A 17,036-nucleotide genomic window follows, 5' to 3' on the forward strand; every position below is an offset into this window, starting at 1 on the left:
GTTAATAAAATTTTATTTTACAAATATTAATTTTAAATTATTATTGTGAAAATATTGTGGCATTTTATTATATTTCTAAACTTTTTAAACTAGTACTATTTTTCTTTAGAAAAAAATAGTAATATTGACAAAATATTTTTATAACAATTTCATAATAAAGTTTACATAGTAAGTTGTTTTTAGTTCTCATCTAGACCTACTAGTGACATTTTTTTTTTCCTACCATTAACAACTTATCATATAGACTTTATTGTGAAATTTTTGTGAAAATATTGTGTCCATAACTTGCATTAAGAGAGGTAATTAAAACAAAGAATTCTCTTTATATATACATTGTCATTTTTGGTAATTTATCTCTCAAACTGCCATTTTTATAAGTGCTAAGCAAACACTCAACTTTTTAAAAAAACACTTTTTAATAGCTTTTACAAAAAAACCTAATTTCATACAACACTTTTTAAAACCCCCACTTTTTCAAAAAGCACAATATCAAAAAGCTGAACCTAACTCACTCAAAGACTCACTTGCAACTTTGCAAGGTCCAAAAAGCATAAATAGGCTTCCCTTATAGACCTCATTGCAGTTATTTCCATGCTAAATGGGAGTCTTCATGTCTCTTGCTACACTGAAGCCCCTAACATTTATGTTGTTTCCTATTCTTCTCTACTTATTGTTTCACGTAATTTTATGTGAACTCCGGCGGGTTCGAAAGCTTTCCAGCCATGGACCGCCAACCTATCCTATCATTGGATGCTTGATTTCCTTCTACAGGAATCGTGTGCGTCTGTTGGATTGGTATACTGAGCTCCTCATGGAGTCAGCAACCAACACAATCGTGGTGAACCGTTTTGGTGCACCACGGACCATAGTCACCGCAAATCCAGAAAACGTAGAGTACATGCTCAAGACAAACTTTAACAACTTCCCCAAAGGCAAGCCCTTCACTGAAATCCTTGGGGATTTTCTTGGCTGTGGAATATTCAACGTAGATGGAGAGCTTTGGCACACTCAGCGCAAGCTGGCCAGCCACGAGTTCCGCGCCAAGTCCCTCAGAGAATTTCTGATGAATGCATTGAAGGAAGAAGTGGAAAACCAATTGTTTCCAGTACTAGAGTCACTGGCTACCTCCAATGAAGTTGTTGACTTGCAGGAGTTGCTAAGACGACTTGCATTCAATATGATTTGTAAGGTCTCATTGGGGATTGATCGGTGTAGCCTAGATCCTTCGCAACCCATTTCGCCACTTGCAAAAGCTTTTGACATGGCATCAGGGGTATGTGCAAGGCGTGGAGCTGCACCTCTTTTCATTGTTTGGAAGGCTAAAAGATGGCTTGGATTAGGATCCGAACGGAAGCTAAAGGATGCTGTTGAAAAAGTTCATGCCTATATCACTGGTATAATTCACAATAGGAAGAAGAAGATTAATCAAGGTGAGGTTTGCAGTGAAGATCTCCTATCTCGGTTAATTTCAGCCGGTCATGAAGATGAGGTTATAAGAGACATGATGATAAGCTTCATCATGGCAGGGAGGGACACCACTTCGGCAGCAATGACATGGCTCTTTTGGTTGCTCTCTTCCCATCCCAATATAGAGCAAGAGGTGGTTAAAGAGACAGAATTTGTGGAAGGGGAAATGTTGAATTATGAATCACTAAGGGAAATGAGATTGTTGAAGGCTTGTCTTTGTGAGTCCATGAGGCTCTACCCACCCGTGGCTTGGGACTCCAAGCATGCTATAGTCGATGATTTGTTGCCGGATGGCACTTTTGTGAGGGCAGGAGATAGGTTGACTTACTTTCCTTACGGGATGGGAAGAATGGAAGCATTGTGGGGGAAGGACCGGCTTGAGTTCAAACCGGATCGATGGTTTCTTGAACCGGACAAGGAGGGAGGAGCACTGAAGAATGTGTGCCCCTACAAGTTTCCAATCTTTCACGCCGGTCCAAGGGTGTGTCTCGGTAAGGAGATGGCTTTCATTCAAATGAAGTATGTTGTGGCTTCCATTCTGAAGCGGTTCGAACTTAGACCAATTGGTCCAGACCGGCCAGTTTTTGTACCACTCCTTACAGCTCACATGGCTGGCGGGCTAAAGGTTTTAGTTCGCAAGAGAGGGGCTGAGGTAAAGTTATAAAATTCAGTATATTATTCATACCAAAATAAATAAGTATATTAGTCAAGGTCAATGCTTCTGACGTACGATCTGTTGGGCTGTAACATGCCAATGCCTTGGTTTTGTAATATAAACACAAGGGAGATGATTATATACAACAAATTATACATTAATCTTTGTATAGACCTTCACCAGCCACGCATATTATAGTCAATCATCATAATCAATCATGGGTATCCAATATAATCCAGAATTACGTGCCATTGAATTAGAGAACATGTGCTTGTGAAGACAGGACCGGTGTTTAATTTATTCAAGATGTGGTCAGAATATTGCACATGCGTGTTTGGAACGATTGCTTCACATGTTCATTCAGGTTTCTTTTATAATTAGGAAGAAAGGGGTGGGCTGGGGGAGAGTAGGCATAATATAATAGTATTAGGAGTAGGCCAAACATTGTCTTTCTTGATAAAGTAAATTGACTTGAAAAACTTTAGCTAAACTAATTTTCCAACGGTTGGTCGTGCGTAGAATTACTACCGTCATGCGTTCAAGTAAATTTCCATGTGAATTGCTCACATCTTAGTATACAAGTCAATGAATATTGATTAACATCACCAACTACTGCTTAGAACCTATTGATTTCTTTGCACCTTGCATTAATCAAACTTATTCCTAGAGTGATAGGCTTCCAAATTGCTTGTTCCATTCATCATATGTGCCTAGTTCATTCAAGGAAACTGAGGGCCTCACCTCTTGCAATGCATTTTCAAAGTCCTGTATGAAATGAGCAAAACAATCTCAAATAAGCTGAGGAGACATACTAAACATTTTCTTGATATGCATGGTGCTTTCTCTTACCTGAAGAGTTACAGGCCGCATATCCTCCTTTTCTAGCTTTGTAATTTCTATGCCTTGTCTAAGAGCCTCTCTGAGTGGACCCATAGAAGCATCCTTCACTAGGTTTTTCATGTCTGATCCTGAATACCCTGTAAAAGAAAATTATCAAGCAAGGAAATTTACATACAAAATCCAAATAGAACTTCAAAGTTACAGTAGTACTGCAGAGATGCTAATGAACTTAGCCTGTACAGCATGTACAGTAGATACCTTCAGTCAAATTGCAAATGGTCTCAATTTCCTCCTTTGACAGCTTGAATAGTCCGTCCTTGTCTAAGAGATTACGTATAATCCAAGCTCTTGCTTCTGCATTGTCAAAATCAGCTGGTTAGCCATAAAATTATAGCATTGAAATTGTCAGTTAATTAACTGAATATTGTAAATTGCACCGGAGGAGGGCAGGGGTATATAAAGTCTCTTGGTAAGTCGCCTCCGTGCTGCTTCATCAAGTTCTTGGGGTCGATTTGTTGCTCCTGGAAAATGTAACCATTTGTAAAAGTTATAGTACAATTGCCACAAAAGAGATTTGAGTAGTAGACTGTTGAGAGTAGTTCATCCAAATTTAAAACACTTTTAAGAGTGGCATTGGATTTGAAGAGAAAGAAACAAAACTGATATCACATGGAACATAGATAGATATACTTAACTCCCACCAAATCGGAAGTGGTACCAATTAAGCCCCAAAACATGGTATGATGGGGCTGGCTTATATGGCTTATATAGCTTCTATAGTTTGCTTAGCTTAGTAATGACGATGGCAAAACGAAAACAAGTAGCAAGCTAATAAAACGTTGAATTGCTCAGAAAAATAAACTAAAACAAAACATTGAATTAAAGTTGAAGTTTCCAGAAACATAGTGTCTCTCAAACATAAACTACAAATTTTAAGAACCCTTCATTTAAACAATTTACCTATGAGTAGGATTTGCTCACTGCCACTGTCAAAACCTTCCATTTCAATGAGGAACTGTGTTTTTAGTCGTCTACTTGATTCATGTTCACCTTCTGACTTACGCTGCAACCACACCAAATTTGCCAATGAAATGTAATTACCAGAAAGGAATAGCAACTAATGCAATCATAAACTTGTACTGGTCATTCAGCAAACCACAAAGTATAATCCTCGAGTTTTTCTTTCTTTCTTTTCTATAAAAAAATAAGTAAGTAAATAAATAAATAAATTGATAAGTAATGATATTTTATTGAAAAAAGGAACTTACTTACAAAAGAGTAACAAAGCAGTCCTAAAGAGACACAACAAGTGATAGCAATAATCTACAACGGAATATATCTCACTGTGATCCAAATCACAATACTAATCCAACAAAGTTCTTAGGAAAGATGATTTAGCTGAATAATGAAGGCATCTACATCCTCAAAAGTATACTGGTTCCTTTCCTTCCACAAAGGCCATAAAAGACATAAACAAGCTAAGTTCTATCCAGAAAGTAGTTCTACTACACTCTTGGGCATTACCCATTGTACTCTGAAAACTGAAAAGGTCAAAGTCCACATTTCACGAGCAATATCATAATGCAACAACTGATGATCAACATTCTCACCGCTACGTTTACCTGCAACATCGATTTATTAAACTAATCCCTCACTTAATAAGATGGTCACCAGTTGGAATCTTTCCCCAAGCTGCTGTCCACACAAAGAAGGATATCCTTTTTGTTGCCTTAGCACACCAAATACTTTTCCAAGGGAAAAACATTTCCCTTGTGCCTCTTAAAGCCTCTAAATATGAGCTAACATCAAATTCGCCATCACTAGTTAATGTCCATCTCATTCTGTCAGAACCCTTGCTGCTTGGAAAACTGGAGTATAAAATATCAAACAAAGAGTCAACCAACCCCAATTCTAAGTCAGTAACATCTAGAATAATCCTCAAGTATATACTGGAAAATTGCATTTGATGAAACTCCATGCATATGATCCAGATGTATTAGCTTCAGCAAGAAGGAACTGACCAAAGTTATTCACCTACTTGGTGAATTTTAATGACATTCAGGCTTGTGCAAGGGAATTGATACAGCATTTATGGGGTTAGCTTATAGCAAATCATGATTGTCTTAAGGGCTAGAACATACCTTACCTGAGAAAGAAGTGAATCAATTTCATCAACAAAAATCACAGCTGGCTGACGACAACAGGCAACCCCAAAAAGAGCCCTCACTAGCTTTTCACCCTCGCCAATCTACAGTCACCAGTCAAGTTGTTGATATCAAAAAATACCCTCTACAAAAGATAATGAATTAAGAATAACACGAAAAGAAAGGATTTCAACATTGATTTTGTACATAATTTAGAAACAATGAAGAACACAAAATAGTACTTTTTTATTTTCTATAATAAAGGAACATAAGATTACCATTAAAATCTAATCATAATTACAGTTATGTATCTCAAGTTATTCTCATAAAGCTTCATGTCATGACATATTCCCAAACAAAAATCAGAGAATTTCACTGAACCATGACCATGTGAAAGTCAAGAAAAATAACACATACCCACTTGCTTGTTAATGAGCTGGCAGATATGTAGAAAAAGGTTGCTTTCGCCTCTCCAGCTATGGCTTTCCCAATCATTGTTTTTCCAGTTCCCTAAAACATGACAGCTACTCAGATATTAAACTGGTAAGGCGGAAACATTTAGAAGGCACCTATTTAAGAGGATTCATCACTTACAGGTGGACCAAAAAGAAGAAGACCTTTTCCAGGAGAACGACAACCTTTAAATATGTCAGGACGTAAGAGAGGCCATATGACCATCTCAGTCACACATTTTTTAGCATGATCCAAACCAGCTACAACATTGTCAGGAAATGAGACTAAATCAGAACCAGTACACATATGCAAATTAACACAGAAATGAGATATCAAATGAGGTCTGAAACACCTAAGCTTACCAATATCATCCCATCGAACATTGGGATCCCTGTCCATGATCTCATTACTAATATGTTCAATAAGACGAGGTTCCAGATTCCTTAATTTTTCAGGAAGCTCACCATCAGGACCACATAGCATATCTAAACTGAAGAGTGAAGACAAAACATATGACATATTAGCAATTTAGTAGATAAATGTATACCTCACACAATTCATCATAATTACTTTAATCTGAAACCTGCCCAGAGAGAGAGAGAGAGAGACTGCACCAAACAACTTAAAAAAAAAAATTGGATATCACCTACTTCAGTACTTCCAATATGAAAAAAAAAAAAAAAAAAAAACAGTTTATTTATTTATTTTTTTTGAAAGATTGGAACATCAACAAGAAGCCGTTACATATGGATCAATATGACAGAGAATGGTGTCTGAAAACCACCATATAGGACTGCAGAGTTGGAATATGAAGCCACCGGTATGTTCTGACTCATTCTAGTGAAAACACTACAGAGATGGATCAAACATTTGTTCAAGATCACTCTCTAAGAACATATTATAAAACCTAAACGTTGGAAATATACAAGGATAAACTTTAGACTATTTATTATATCATGGTTACACCACTCACCATCTCTTTGTTGAGTCATCTAATGCATCATCGCACTTTCCACCGATTCGTGAAGTCACATTCCCAACATTGCCCCCATTGGATTTGATAGGGGGAATAAAACCACCGCGGACACCACGGCGTGAAACACCATATGATTTCACACCATAACCCCTATTGGCACAATTGTTATCACTTTGTGGGGAGACAGAAGCACTTGGTGATCCTGCCAAACCCCGTCTTTGCCTCGCATCCATTTCCTGTGAAAATGAAGAAGACATTGTCAAACACAAGGAAAACAATAGAGAAAAAGTTTTAATTTCCAATAAAATCAGATAATATACAAAGATTAACAAAAAGATATTTCCGAAGGTAAAATCATCTAGAAACTACATAAAACTCAAATCTGAACAGAAGTTTGCTCTCGTCTCTTTAAACAAATTTCCCTATACCTATGGAAAGTGGGTGAATCATAAAGATGTTTCTGCTTCATAAACTCAAACTTACTACATCTACCAGCAACACCAAGGAAGCATGCACTACTTGTGTACAAAGAGAGAAACATGTATTGAAATGTTTTAGATGTGTGCATAATCAAACAAGAAGTCCTCTCTCAAGGTTTGATTTAGTAACGATACTTATATCAAGAATCTAACGTCTAAAGAAAAATGAATACCAATTTTGCTCGAGCAGTAACAAACCCATTGCCAGAAGCATCAGCATTGGCTTCTTCATTGCTAGACGGTGACTTTGCATTATCTATCCTGGGGCTACTGATTTCGATGTGTGCCCGTTTTGCCCCTGCAGCACTTCCATAAGCTCTGTCTTCGTCTTCAACTTTTGGAAAAGATGAGACACCATGACCTTTTACTTGGTTGTTATGTGAGCGAGGTTTTTCCACAATAATGCAGTCATCGGAGTTGTTGCTTTTGGAACTCCAAAACCCCTTGTTTAAGCCATTACTAGCCCTTGTCATGTTGGATGTCAATTTTGCTTGTGTCATAACTTTTGAAGCCTGGTTACTCAACCTGTCATGCTTCTCTATTTGACCTCCCTAAGAGAAATGGCACAACGGAAAGTTTAGAACATAATTATGCATTATTAAATGCTAGTCTATATCCAAATATACACACAAATGGGCAAGGAACATAATACCAATTCATTCTCCGCTTTAATATTGGACTGCTGAAGAAGAGCTTGAAAGTACTTGGATTGTTTAATCCTCCCTATATCAATCTCTCCTCTTGTTCCAAAAACACAACCTGGAGCTTTCTTTGCTTGCTCAAATGCTCGGCTGAATGAATACAACAGACAAATCATCACAACAGTGACAAGCAGAACAGTAGCCAACATGACTTTCAAAACTATTTGGTGTCGGTGCATTAAGCAGGGCTTCTATATTAAAACTCCAAAGGTTCCTTTTTATCATTTTAAAGTTCAATTTCCACACACTTGAAAATCTATGTCCTGGATATAAATATAGTTCCATCTAAAAGCATTAAATCCAAAGCTTGCTAGAGCTAAGAGCTTCCAATAGTCACACACACTTTGAATCCAAATTCGCATAGCATTCATTCTCGCATCATTTCTAGGGTTTCAGCCTACATTTGACCAGTAAACTAGATTTCAACCGAAGAAAAAAAAAAAAAAAAAGCCTACCAAGCTCGTTTCGTATTTCATTAGCTCCATGATTTCAATCAAGCTCTACTCACATTTTTTTTACCAAGAAAAATCACATTTGATAAACTCAATGAGTTCAATTACTTAAGTTCAACTTCAATTTGTTTCAAAACTCAGTCCTATCGTCATTTCTAGGTTTCCAGCTTACGATTATGGAATAAATCAGAATTAAATCTCACCAAATAAAACCAAGGAAACAAAAATGAACAGAGACTCCACAAGGTTAACTTCAGCATAATTGAAGCTCTAATCACAAATTTTTTTTCAAACAAATCCAAGACTCATAAGCTCAGTGAGAGATCAATTATATGCTTAATTAAACACCTGATTATGAGGAACATAAATTCAAGCTTTAACGGAGTTCAATTTCAAAAAAAAAAAAATATATCAATAATCAAAACAATAAAGAATTGAGGAAGAGAAATCGGTACCGATCGGAGTCAGGAGCGAGTGAGTGGCGAGCGGCGTTGATCTTGGCGGCGACTTCGCGGCGAATTGGGTAGATGAAGGCCTGGTCGACTTCGGATTGAGACTGGGAGTCGAGGAAGCCGAGGAGGCGGAGACCGAGGATCAGAGCCGCCGAGAAGTCGCGGCGGTCGAGGGCGAGCTCGGCGCCGAAGAGGAGCGGGTGGAGGCGCTTGAGGTTCTGGTCCACTTGCTTTCTCCAGCATATCTCTTTAGCTTGTTGCTGTTGCTGTTGCTGCAGTTCTTCTTCTTCTATCTTCGCTTTCGAAGAAGAGGAAGAAGATGGTGACGGTTGTGAAATTTGCTTTGGCTCTTCGTTTCCCGCCATTTTTATTTTTGTGCTGCGACTCTGCGCTTCTCTCTTTTTGAAATATAAGCTTGACCTGGCCTGAGACTGAGAGCATGAGAGAGGGAGTTTTGTACTCGCCTTGTTTATATATATTTTTTAATTTTTTTGGTTCATTGCTTAAACAAAAAAATATAATTGTACTTGTGGAAAGACCAGGAGGTCCATGTCAATGTCTACATGGGGTCAAAGACCCAGTCCAAGGAAAAATCCCTCTTCGACTATGGGAAGAACCCTCCTCGACATAGATGTAGCCGAGGACAAAGGAGGCAACCTACTACTAGTAGTGACACTCCAGATCATTCCACAGAACGGGAAAAGTACTAAAGTAGAAAAGGACAATGGAGAAAATGGAAATGTCTGAGGGAAAGACTGTCATTATTGCATTCAGTGCCTTGTGCCTGACATAGCCATGTTTTTTTGCTTTTACAATCACTCCCAACAACTAGAAGGAAGAGTTGATAGGATAAGTATCTACCCTAAGAACCCCATTCAGGAGGAAGAAAACTACTATAAAAAGGGAGTGGAAGGAGACAGAAAGGGGGGCTGAAACCCCTAACACACAAGGGCCACTAGAAAAAGTTCCTCGGATCGTGCCGAGGACCAATCATCTCTGGTAAACTCAGTTCATCTCAGCTTGATCGTGAAGAACACCATGTTAACCATTGTCCATACACTAAAACCTAGCTCTTTGACCCACTCTCTACAAATTCATTGTACCAAGCTCACTGGTCTAAGGTCCCATGCATCTTAGGCCTGGGCTGAAAAATGTGACCCTACAGTACTATTTAAAAATAAAAAATACAAAGTTTAAAAGTGTTTTATGAGGCTATTTAGTTGAATAAATTACAAATCTTTGCAATTTAAAAGTGTTTTTTAATCTAATAATGTGGGCGTCAAAAACAAATATATAAGAAGGCAGTGATTAAGTAGATGATTTACACAATTAATTTATAAGAACTAAAGGGTAAAAATTCCACAATGGGAGATCTAAACAATTTATTACAAAATGATCAATAGCAAAATTGTGTTGGATTAAAAGCTAAAAACTCTAAGTCCTATTCTGCTTCTCTCTCTATTTCTTCTTAAGGTCTTCTCTTTCTACTTTTTTGAACCCCTTTTTCTACTGCACCTCCCTTCCTTTTATAGGCACCTTTCCCTTCCTTATCTCCTCATCTAGCCTGCTTTCAATTGGATTCAGGAGATGCTTGTCCCATCAACCCTCTATTATGCTATTCTTTCATTATGAATAGGACTTTTGGGAGTGTTTTAACCGTTTAGGCTTGTCTATAAGCATTTAATGTGGAAGAGGTTAGGTAGAGAACATCTCATTAATGCAGAGGTAATTGGCTCTGTGGTTCTTTATCTCTTCATGACGTTTCTCGATGCAAGTTTGATGACGGTGGCATCTCAAGCCAGAGGTGAGCTGGTTACTCGTGGTTCCCTATGTATCCTCTATGGGAAGAGACTTGCTTATTTCCTTGGTAGGGGACCCTAGCAATGGTAGCTATCTCGGGTCTCCACGGGACTTATTTTTGAGAGTTGTCTTTTATCTCTCGAGTTTCTTTACTCATATCCACCTTTTTGGGCCGGACCCATTTATTAAGATTCAATTTGTTGGGCCCTTAGTTCTCGACTCGAGCTCAAGTTCATCCCCCACAAATAGTATCATAGAATTTTATACTTTAAATTTTTAATCTTGAGTGTTGGCAATAAAATATATTCAAGAAATTGAAAAGAATATGATCCCCAACATTTATCTTGAGTCAAATAACGTAATCATGGTGTGTAAAATGACTAAAATCCAAACATTTAAAATAAAAATTATGATTGATTATTAAAATAATGAAATTTATATAAAATTTTATTCCAACTAGTATTTTAATCTTTTTAAGAATCAGAGTTTAACTTAGAATTAATTAGAGTTTTAATGTACTTTTATCAGTTTATGTCACCTTAAATTATGTGATTGTTTAGTTTTGGATTTAGTGTAGCATTGTGCGGGCGCCTCCGGCACTTACGTTTTAGATAGATTTAAAATTTTGCAAGTGATTATGGTAAATTCTACTTGTATTTTCACTATCATTTGGAATATAACATGAATGTGATTAGAAAATTTTCCAAACATGACATATACTTAAATAATGCACCACATGACAAAAAATGTTATATAATGTATAACACTTGTCAAAGGCCTTATAACTGAATTGACACCTCTCTATATACAAAGTGTTTGGGGGTCTGGAGAGGAAAGGATTCAAGCTATAAGTTAACAGCATGTTGTAATTGTCTCTAAAAAAAATGTATAACACTTATAATTTTAATTAATTTATATTTAGAGAAAACTAAATGCAATTAGATTTTGTCTTTTGTTGAGTTGGTTTAGTCCCAATGATTGTTTTTGTACTTTTGCTAACCTTCAAAAAAAAAAAATTAGGTAAAAATGCTCATACATTTCCCGAACTTTTTTATTAGCTAATTTGCTTCATAAACTTTTTTACTAGCTAATTTGCTTCATAAACTTTACGTACCAGCCAAATCAATATCTCAGTTAGTCTACCGTTAAAAATCTATTGGAATAGTTATGTGTCTCACATGAGATTTAAAAAACAAACTCAGTCCCAATTTGAAACCCGATGGAAAGAAAGACACAGAGGAACCAAAGCCATCTCAGTATGGCACTCCATCGTCTCACCGCCCGTGTCTCGACAATGCCTTGGTGGTGCTAGTTCATCCAATCTGAATAGCAGAGACTCACAAAAACGTCAATACTAGAACACCTTCTTACAAAAACTAAAGAACTACAATCCCACTTTAACTCTAGCAAGGTGCAATGGCTCCCATGTGATTGAGTTCTTGAAGTACTTGGACCAATCTAATACAATGAAATGCACAAATTAATTCACAAATACTTTCCATAGGGAATATTAAATACATTGACAACAAAGAGTGCCTATATTTCGATCACCTGAACCCACCTGCCCCATGTGCTTGCCCGCTTAAACAAGCATGGGGTAGCCTTGACGCACTCATTAGATGGCTTAAAGCAGCGTACGAGGAGAATGGTGGATTAGCCAAAATCAAACGATTTATTTAAGGGAAGTTAGAGAAGGCCAAGCAAAAGCTAGAGGGATTCCTCATGAGAAGAAGAAACAAAAACGCCCAACTGCTGTAATGGCCACAACTATCGTGGTGACTCAAGGAGGCGATGCTGGGAGACTACGGTGGCTCTATTTCTACCATGTCTCTCTCTTTCCTCTCTTCAGGCCAGATCTAGCTTTCTATTTCTATTAACAGTTTACTAGCTGAGGTACTGATTTGGCTAGTACTGTATGTAAGGTTTATGGAGTAATTTTATTTTTGGCAAGCGTTTATAGAGTAAATTGGTCAATAAAAAGTTTTAGAAGTGTTGGCCAGTACTTAAAAGTTTAGAGGGTGTAGGAACATTTTTTCCAAAAATTTATATGAGAATATCATGTATACAAATTGCTTATCTTGAGATGTTTCATTTTGGTAAGAAAAATAACATAGTTCTCTTGACCTATTCATAAATGTAGTTTTTATGTCTTGATACAAACTTTTTTTATAGTGATACAATGAATTTTGTTAATGTTTTTTATACTTTAAAAAATTTGTAAAAAAATCCATTGAAAAGGAAGAACTAGATTTTGAAAATGGTATCCTCATTTATCAATAGATTTTTCATTGAAATATGTATTTGACCTAATTATGAATTTTGGATTTTTTTTTTTAAATTTTTAAATGTTGATTTGTTCCAAATGGATTGAAATTAGATGAACACTTGGAATAAAAATTAAAATCAATCTTATGAAACAAATCAAAATATTATTAGAATAGTAATATAAATAAATTTAGAGAAGCGGTACGTTCACAATATTTTTATAATAAATTATAGGTGGTTAGTTGTTATTGGTTCAAATTTGAACCTACTACAAAGATTACTTTTTTACCCCAGTAATAACAACCAATAACAACTTACAACCTATAATTTTTTATGAAAATATTTTGAACATAGCATTTCTTATAAATTTAACTATGTGCCCGTTTGGGCTGAGAGTTTTACAGCGTCTGCGTTTTCTGTTTTTTTTTTTTTTTTTTTTTTTTTTGGCAGCCGCATAATATGACCAATTCAACTGTGAACAGTGTACAGATGCACTGTTCACGGACCCACATATTCCACTTTTCAGCAACTTTTTTATTAAAAACGGGTCCCACAATACTATTCACACATTTAAAAATTATTTTGCTACAGTGTTTTCATTTCAGTTTTCAGTTTCAGCAAAAATAAGCTCAATCCAAACGGACCCTATGAGTGCTTGTCTTGAATAAAGAGCAAGTAGACAAGGACCAGAAGGTTATAATCTCTAATTGCTATTCAATTATATTCAGAGTAAATGAACAAGAGGGCATTTGGTCTAGTGGTATGATTCTCGCTTTGGGTGCGAGAGGTCCCGAGTTCGATTCTCGGAATGCCCCTTTTTACTCAACTATATGCCTTTTACTCCCTAGGCCCAAGAATACCAAATTGCTTCCGAAGCGGCGTCAACAAGTAAAGGTTCTATAGTTGATTATTTTTTTGGCTAATAGGTTCTATAGTTGATTGTCGAAAGAAATACTAGGACTCACATAAACAAAAAAACTCTCGTTGATAGTCAAACAGAACAGATCTACGCGTTGGTATTTGCTAATGCCTTACTCATAATTTTTCTTTTCTTGCGAGACTCATAATTGATTCTACATTCATCAGTGAAAATGTCCAAAAAGTCTGAAGCAGCAAAGAATACATCATCTGTATTTTTTATATTTGTTCATTAAGCCTAATCAGAAGCATAACAAGTACAGGCACTATTAGTGCAAAAAACAAGCTACAAATAGTCTATTTTTACAAGCAAGCTGCTTCCTCCACAACCAACAATAGAGCAAATCATATATGTGATACTTCTGTTATGGATGTCAGAATGATCTTCAACTATTGAGCAAAACAAACGCCGAAAGACATGGCCCATCAAACAGCTAAGCAATCTCTTCACATACTTCCAGGAGCGTCACTTCCTGCAACTGGCTTGCGATTCAAATATCGGATAACAGCATCTTCAACCCTGTAAGAATTTACCAAATAAGTCAAGAATGAGTGTACTATTGTCAAGGATTGACAAATATACTTTTGATAAGGAATTACTGATGCTAAGGAGCACTTGCTCACATATATGATTATGTAATCAATTGTACAGTTATTGGAAAGCTAAAATAACATTGAATAATCTTGAACCGTAAAATGAACATGGCATCTGAAAAAAATGCCATATGTCATTCCTCATGTCAGTGATGCAAATATCCTATAATAAGTGAATACTCAGTGACAATTTTCTTAGAGGATGACCCAAAAAATATTGCATGCATCCAACAAAAGCAAATTCAATTTGGATGAACTTACCATGGTTGGTTGAAGAAATCTGACCGGCGCTCTATTTCAGCACTACGACTTGCTTCTCCAGCGACAAGCTTCAAGTCCTTGCTTTGAGATTCGATCAATGCATTGATGAATTCCACCGGTGATTGACTAAACCCAAGGAAGAATGATCGCCTCCGGCGGTGCTCATGGATCTTTTTTATAGCACTGCATATTGCTTCATCACAGGTATCAATTTCTTTGTTCTTCTCTGCATTAGCCAATAAAGCAGACAATTCCCTCTGAATTGGAAAAGGCACATCAACCAACACATCATAACAGGCAGTTCCGGCAGGACTGTTTCCTGAAAGCTTGATCTTATGCTCCAAATGTATAGGCTGAGGTGGGAATAAATGCTGCGATATCTTCTGTGAAACCATGGTGAATTTCATCCTTTCTTCCCCAAAAACTCTTTGAAGAGGTGGATCACAATTAAAGAAAGAGGGGTCATTCGGGTTCTGCAGTTTTCTAGCTTTTACATAATGCCAGATTGCACCAATTATTCTCGGGCGGGTATCAACCTCAATACCAAGAACTTCCATCAATGCTGGTGAAAGCTTGAACTTCTCAGGCACATAGTTCATCTCCAAGCGTATGTTCACATTAAACTCTTTATCCCCTTTCCTCTTCACCTCAAAGCCCTCATGAGGAGCAGGGGTTCGAGCATTCTCCCACATAATGACATGGTTGTCAGGATATAGTCTCTGGTCCAAGGAAATGGTCACTCTCTTGAAGAAAGATGAGAATTTAGGGTACAAAGGGTTTGACTTTTGGACCACTCCAGGCTGATCAGGATCTACCCCATCTTCCAAGATTCTACCAACTATCTTAAGTGTCCAAGTAGGGGCCTCGGCATTTGGCTTCTTTGGAATGGTGCGAATCTGGTTTGTAAAAGTGTTGAAAACATAAATTCGAAGAGTTTTCTGCACGCAGGGTGGGCTTTTAAGGGCCTCTTGGATGTCTACTTTCTTTCTTGCCAGAGCAGCATCAACACGAGCCTCAAATTCAAGAAGCTGGGTATATAGAGCAGACTCAGGTAGAATCGCTGCCACTTTATCTTGTAGCTGTTTCTCGGGAAGCTTCTGCTTCTTTCTCCGATTGGCAGAAAACTGCTCCATTTGTCTCAAGGGGGAAACCATGTGTGTAGGGGAAACACCAAGAGGTCGGATCGGGGGTTTTTGGGGCATCCGCTTAATACTTGAATTACCGGGCGTTGACATGGAAGGCGAAGATCCACCCAAATTACCAATGCCAGCTGAATGGTTCTGGCTGAGTGCCAGCCCTTGAGCTTGTAAATGAGCTTGGAATTGGGCATGTGTCGCTTGTGCTTGAGCTTGAGCATGAGCCAAGGCTTTTGACTGTGCCTGTGCAATGGCATGCGCTTGGGACAGCTGATACTGATTTTGAAAGGCGGCCTCAATTTGTGCTTGAGCTTGTGATTGTGTAAACGAAGGGTTTGTGGGCATACCAGCATTGCCAAAGGGCGATGAAGAGGCCCCAAGGCTCTTAGGCGGGTTATTATTGTTTGCAGACATAGCTATCTAATCGATTCAAGTCCACCCAGAAAAATCCAAACCCAGAAAAATCCTAACTTTTCCTATTCACAGCCTCATACTACTTAGACCAAACATAAACCCTAACTACAAATGTAAGCTCAAAGATAATTTCAACAAACACCCACAAAACCCTAGCAACACAAGAAGGTTTGATACTCGTTAAAATTCAAACTTTTAAGAGCTAACTTCAAGTATCACACCAAAAGGGCAGGCACCAAAAACCTTAAGAACCCCTAATTTTGCAAGAGAAATAGTAGATGTGCGGACCAGAGTGGCTTTCTGAAAACCCTAATTCGAGTTACGCATAGCAAGTGTTTGTGAAAAATACTCGAAATTACAGAGTGGGGGTGTGCAAAAATATGAAATTTGAAAAAATACCCAGATTGCGAAAGTGCAAGATATGTTGGTTTGGGGAATCGACAATGGGAAATGAAATTGAAAAGCGAGAAATCTTGAACTTAAAAGGAATTGTGTATGAGAGAGAAAGAGCAAGGAAATATGGTAAAGAAAATCTTACAGAGTGTGAACAATGGAAGCTTGCTCGCTGTTTTTGCTTCTCACCACCTGAGACCGAAGAGGGGGCAAGGAGACTTGCTTTTGTGTGCCTTTATTTCCTTCTTTCACACTTGCATCCCTACTCTCCTGGGAGGAACTGAGGAAGTTCGTGGAAAATGCTTATTTCTATCCTATGTTAAAATAAATAATAATAATTAATCACCTTTTAATTTGGTATGTTTGATTTAGACCTTAAAATTTATATATATATATATATATATATATATTTACGAGCATTATGCCGTGTGATATGATACTTAATCAAAATTTATATGTAAATAATTTTTTTATTAATTTACTTTAAATTAGATAATAGAATAGATGATAAAAATAATTAAATATTTTAATTTTAAGTTATATAATAAATTCATATCGTGTAAAACTAAAGTATTATTAAATGCATATATATATATATATATATATATATAAGTAATAACTTATTAAAAGAGTGCA

General features: G+C 37.1%; 3 protein-coding genes and 1 non-coding gene across 5 annotated transcripts; 2 read left to right on the forward strand and 2 right to left on the reverse strand.

Annotated features, from left to right (window-relative positions):
* Positions 1-510: 510 nt before the first annotated feature.
* On the forward strand, positions 511-2,381 carry LOC115976448 (cytochrome P450 94B3-like). The gene has a single exon (XM_031097731.1). It carries the CDS (start codon positions 599-601, stop codon positions 2,129-2,131), a length of 1,533 nt encoding a protein of 510 aa, XP_030953591.1. The 5' UTR covers positions 511-598; the 3' UTR covers positions 2,132-2,381.
* A 227-nt stretch (positions 2,382-2,608) lies between these two features.
* LOC115976449 (ATPase family AAA domain-containing protein FIGL1) lies at positions 2,609-9,044 on the reverse strand. Of its 2 annotated transcripts, XM_031097732.1 has the most exons (13): positions 8,623-9,044; positions 7,667-7,805; positions 7,188-7,565; positions 6,533-6,771; positions 5,922-6,049; positions 5,701-5,819; positions 5,524-5,616; positions 5,109-5,210; positions 3,923-4,025; positions 3,400-3,483; positions 3,221-3,316; positions 2,972-3,099; positions 2,609-2,887 (listed from the first exon to the last, which is right to left on the reverse strand). In XM_031097732.1, the coding sequence occupies exons 1-13, from the start codon at positions 8,982-8,984 to the stop codon at positions 2,786-2,788; spliced, it is 2,073 nt and encodes a 690-aa protein (XP_030953592.1). In that variant the 5' UTR covers positions 8,985-9,044; the 3' UTR covers positions 2,609-2,785. The 2 variants fall into 2 exon arrangements, with proteins under 2 accessions (XP_030953592.1, XP_030953594.1); XM_031097734.1 differs by lacking the exons at positions 2,609-2,887; positions 2,972-3,099; positions 3,221-3,316; positions 3,400-3,483; positions 3,923-4,025 and adding an exon at positions 4,032-4,830 and having other exon boundaries at positions 5,104-5,210.
* A 4,383-nt stretch (positions 9,045-13,427) lies between these two features.
* On the forward strand, positions 13,428-13,499 carry TRNAP-UGG. Its single transcript has one exon. It is a non-coding gene; the product is annotated as a tRNA-Pro (tRNA).
* A 243-nt stretch (positions 13,500-13,742) lies between these two features.
* Positions 13,743-16,706, reverse strand: LOC115976450 (SWI/SNF complex component SNF12 homolog). Its single transcript, XM_031097735.1, has 2 exons — positions 14,458-16,706; positions 13,743-14,122 (listed from the first exon to the last, which is right to left on the reverse strand). Exons 1-2 carry the CDS (start codon positions 16,005-16,007, stop codon positions 14,050-14,052), a joined length of 1,623 nt encoding a protein of 540 aa, XP_030953595.1. The 5' UTR covers positions 16,008-16,706; the 3' UTR covers positions 13,743-14,049.
* Between the last annotated feature and the right edge of the window lie 330 nt (positions 16,707-17,036).

This window comes from Quercus lobata, chromosome 2, assembly GCF_001633185.2.
Source record: "Quercus lobata isolate SW786 chromosome 2, ValleyOak3.0 Primary Assembly, whole genome shotgun sequence".
NCBI lineage: Eukaryota > Viridiplantae > Streptophyta > Magnoliopsida > Fagales > Fagaceae > Quercus > Quercus lobata.

Bases quoted from the DNA above. Each gene is read 5' to 3' on its own strand.
- LOC115976448 (XM_031097731.1), top strand. From the start codon at position 599: ATGGGAGTCTTCATGTCTCTTGCTACACTGAAGCCCCTAACATTTATG.
- LOC115976449 (XM_031097732.1), bottom strand. From the start codon at position 8,984: ATGGCGGGAAACGAAGAGCCAAAGCAAATTTCACAACCGTCACCATCT. The intron at 7,806-8,622 runs GTACCGATTTCT...GTATTCATTCAG, and splicing joins CTCGCTCCTGACTCCGATCG to CCGAGCATTTGAGCAAGCAA. The intron at 3,317-3,399 runs GTGCAATTTACA...TTGACAATGCAG, and splicing joins TATACCCCTGCCCTCCTCCG to AAGCAAGAGCTTGGATTATA.
- LOC115976450 (XM_031097735.1), bottom strand. From the start codon at position 16,007: ATGTCTGCAAACAATAATAACCCGCCTAAGAGCCTTGGGGCCTCTTCA. The intron at 14,123-14,457 runs GTAAGTTCATCC...AAATTCTTACAG, and splicing joins GATTTCTTCAACCAACCATG to GGTTGAAGATGCTGTTATCC.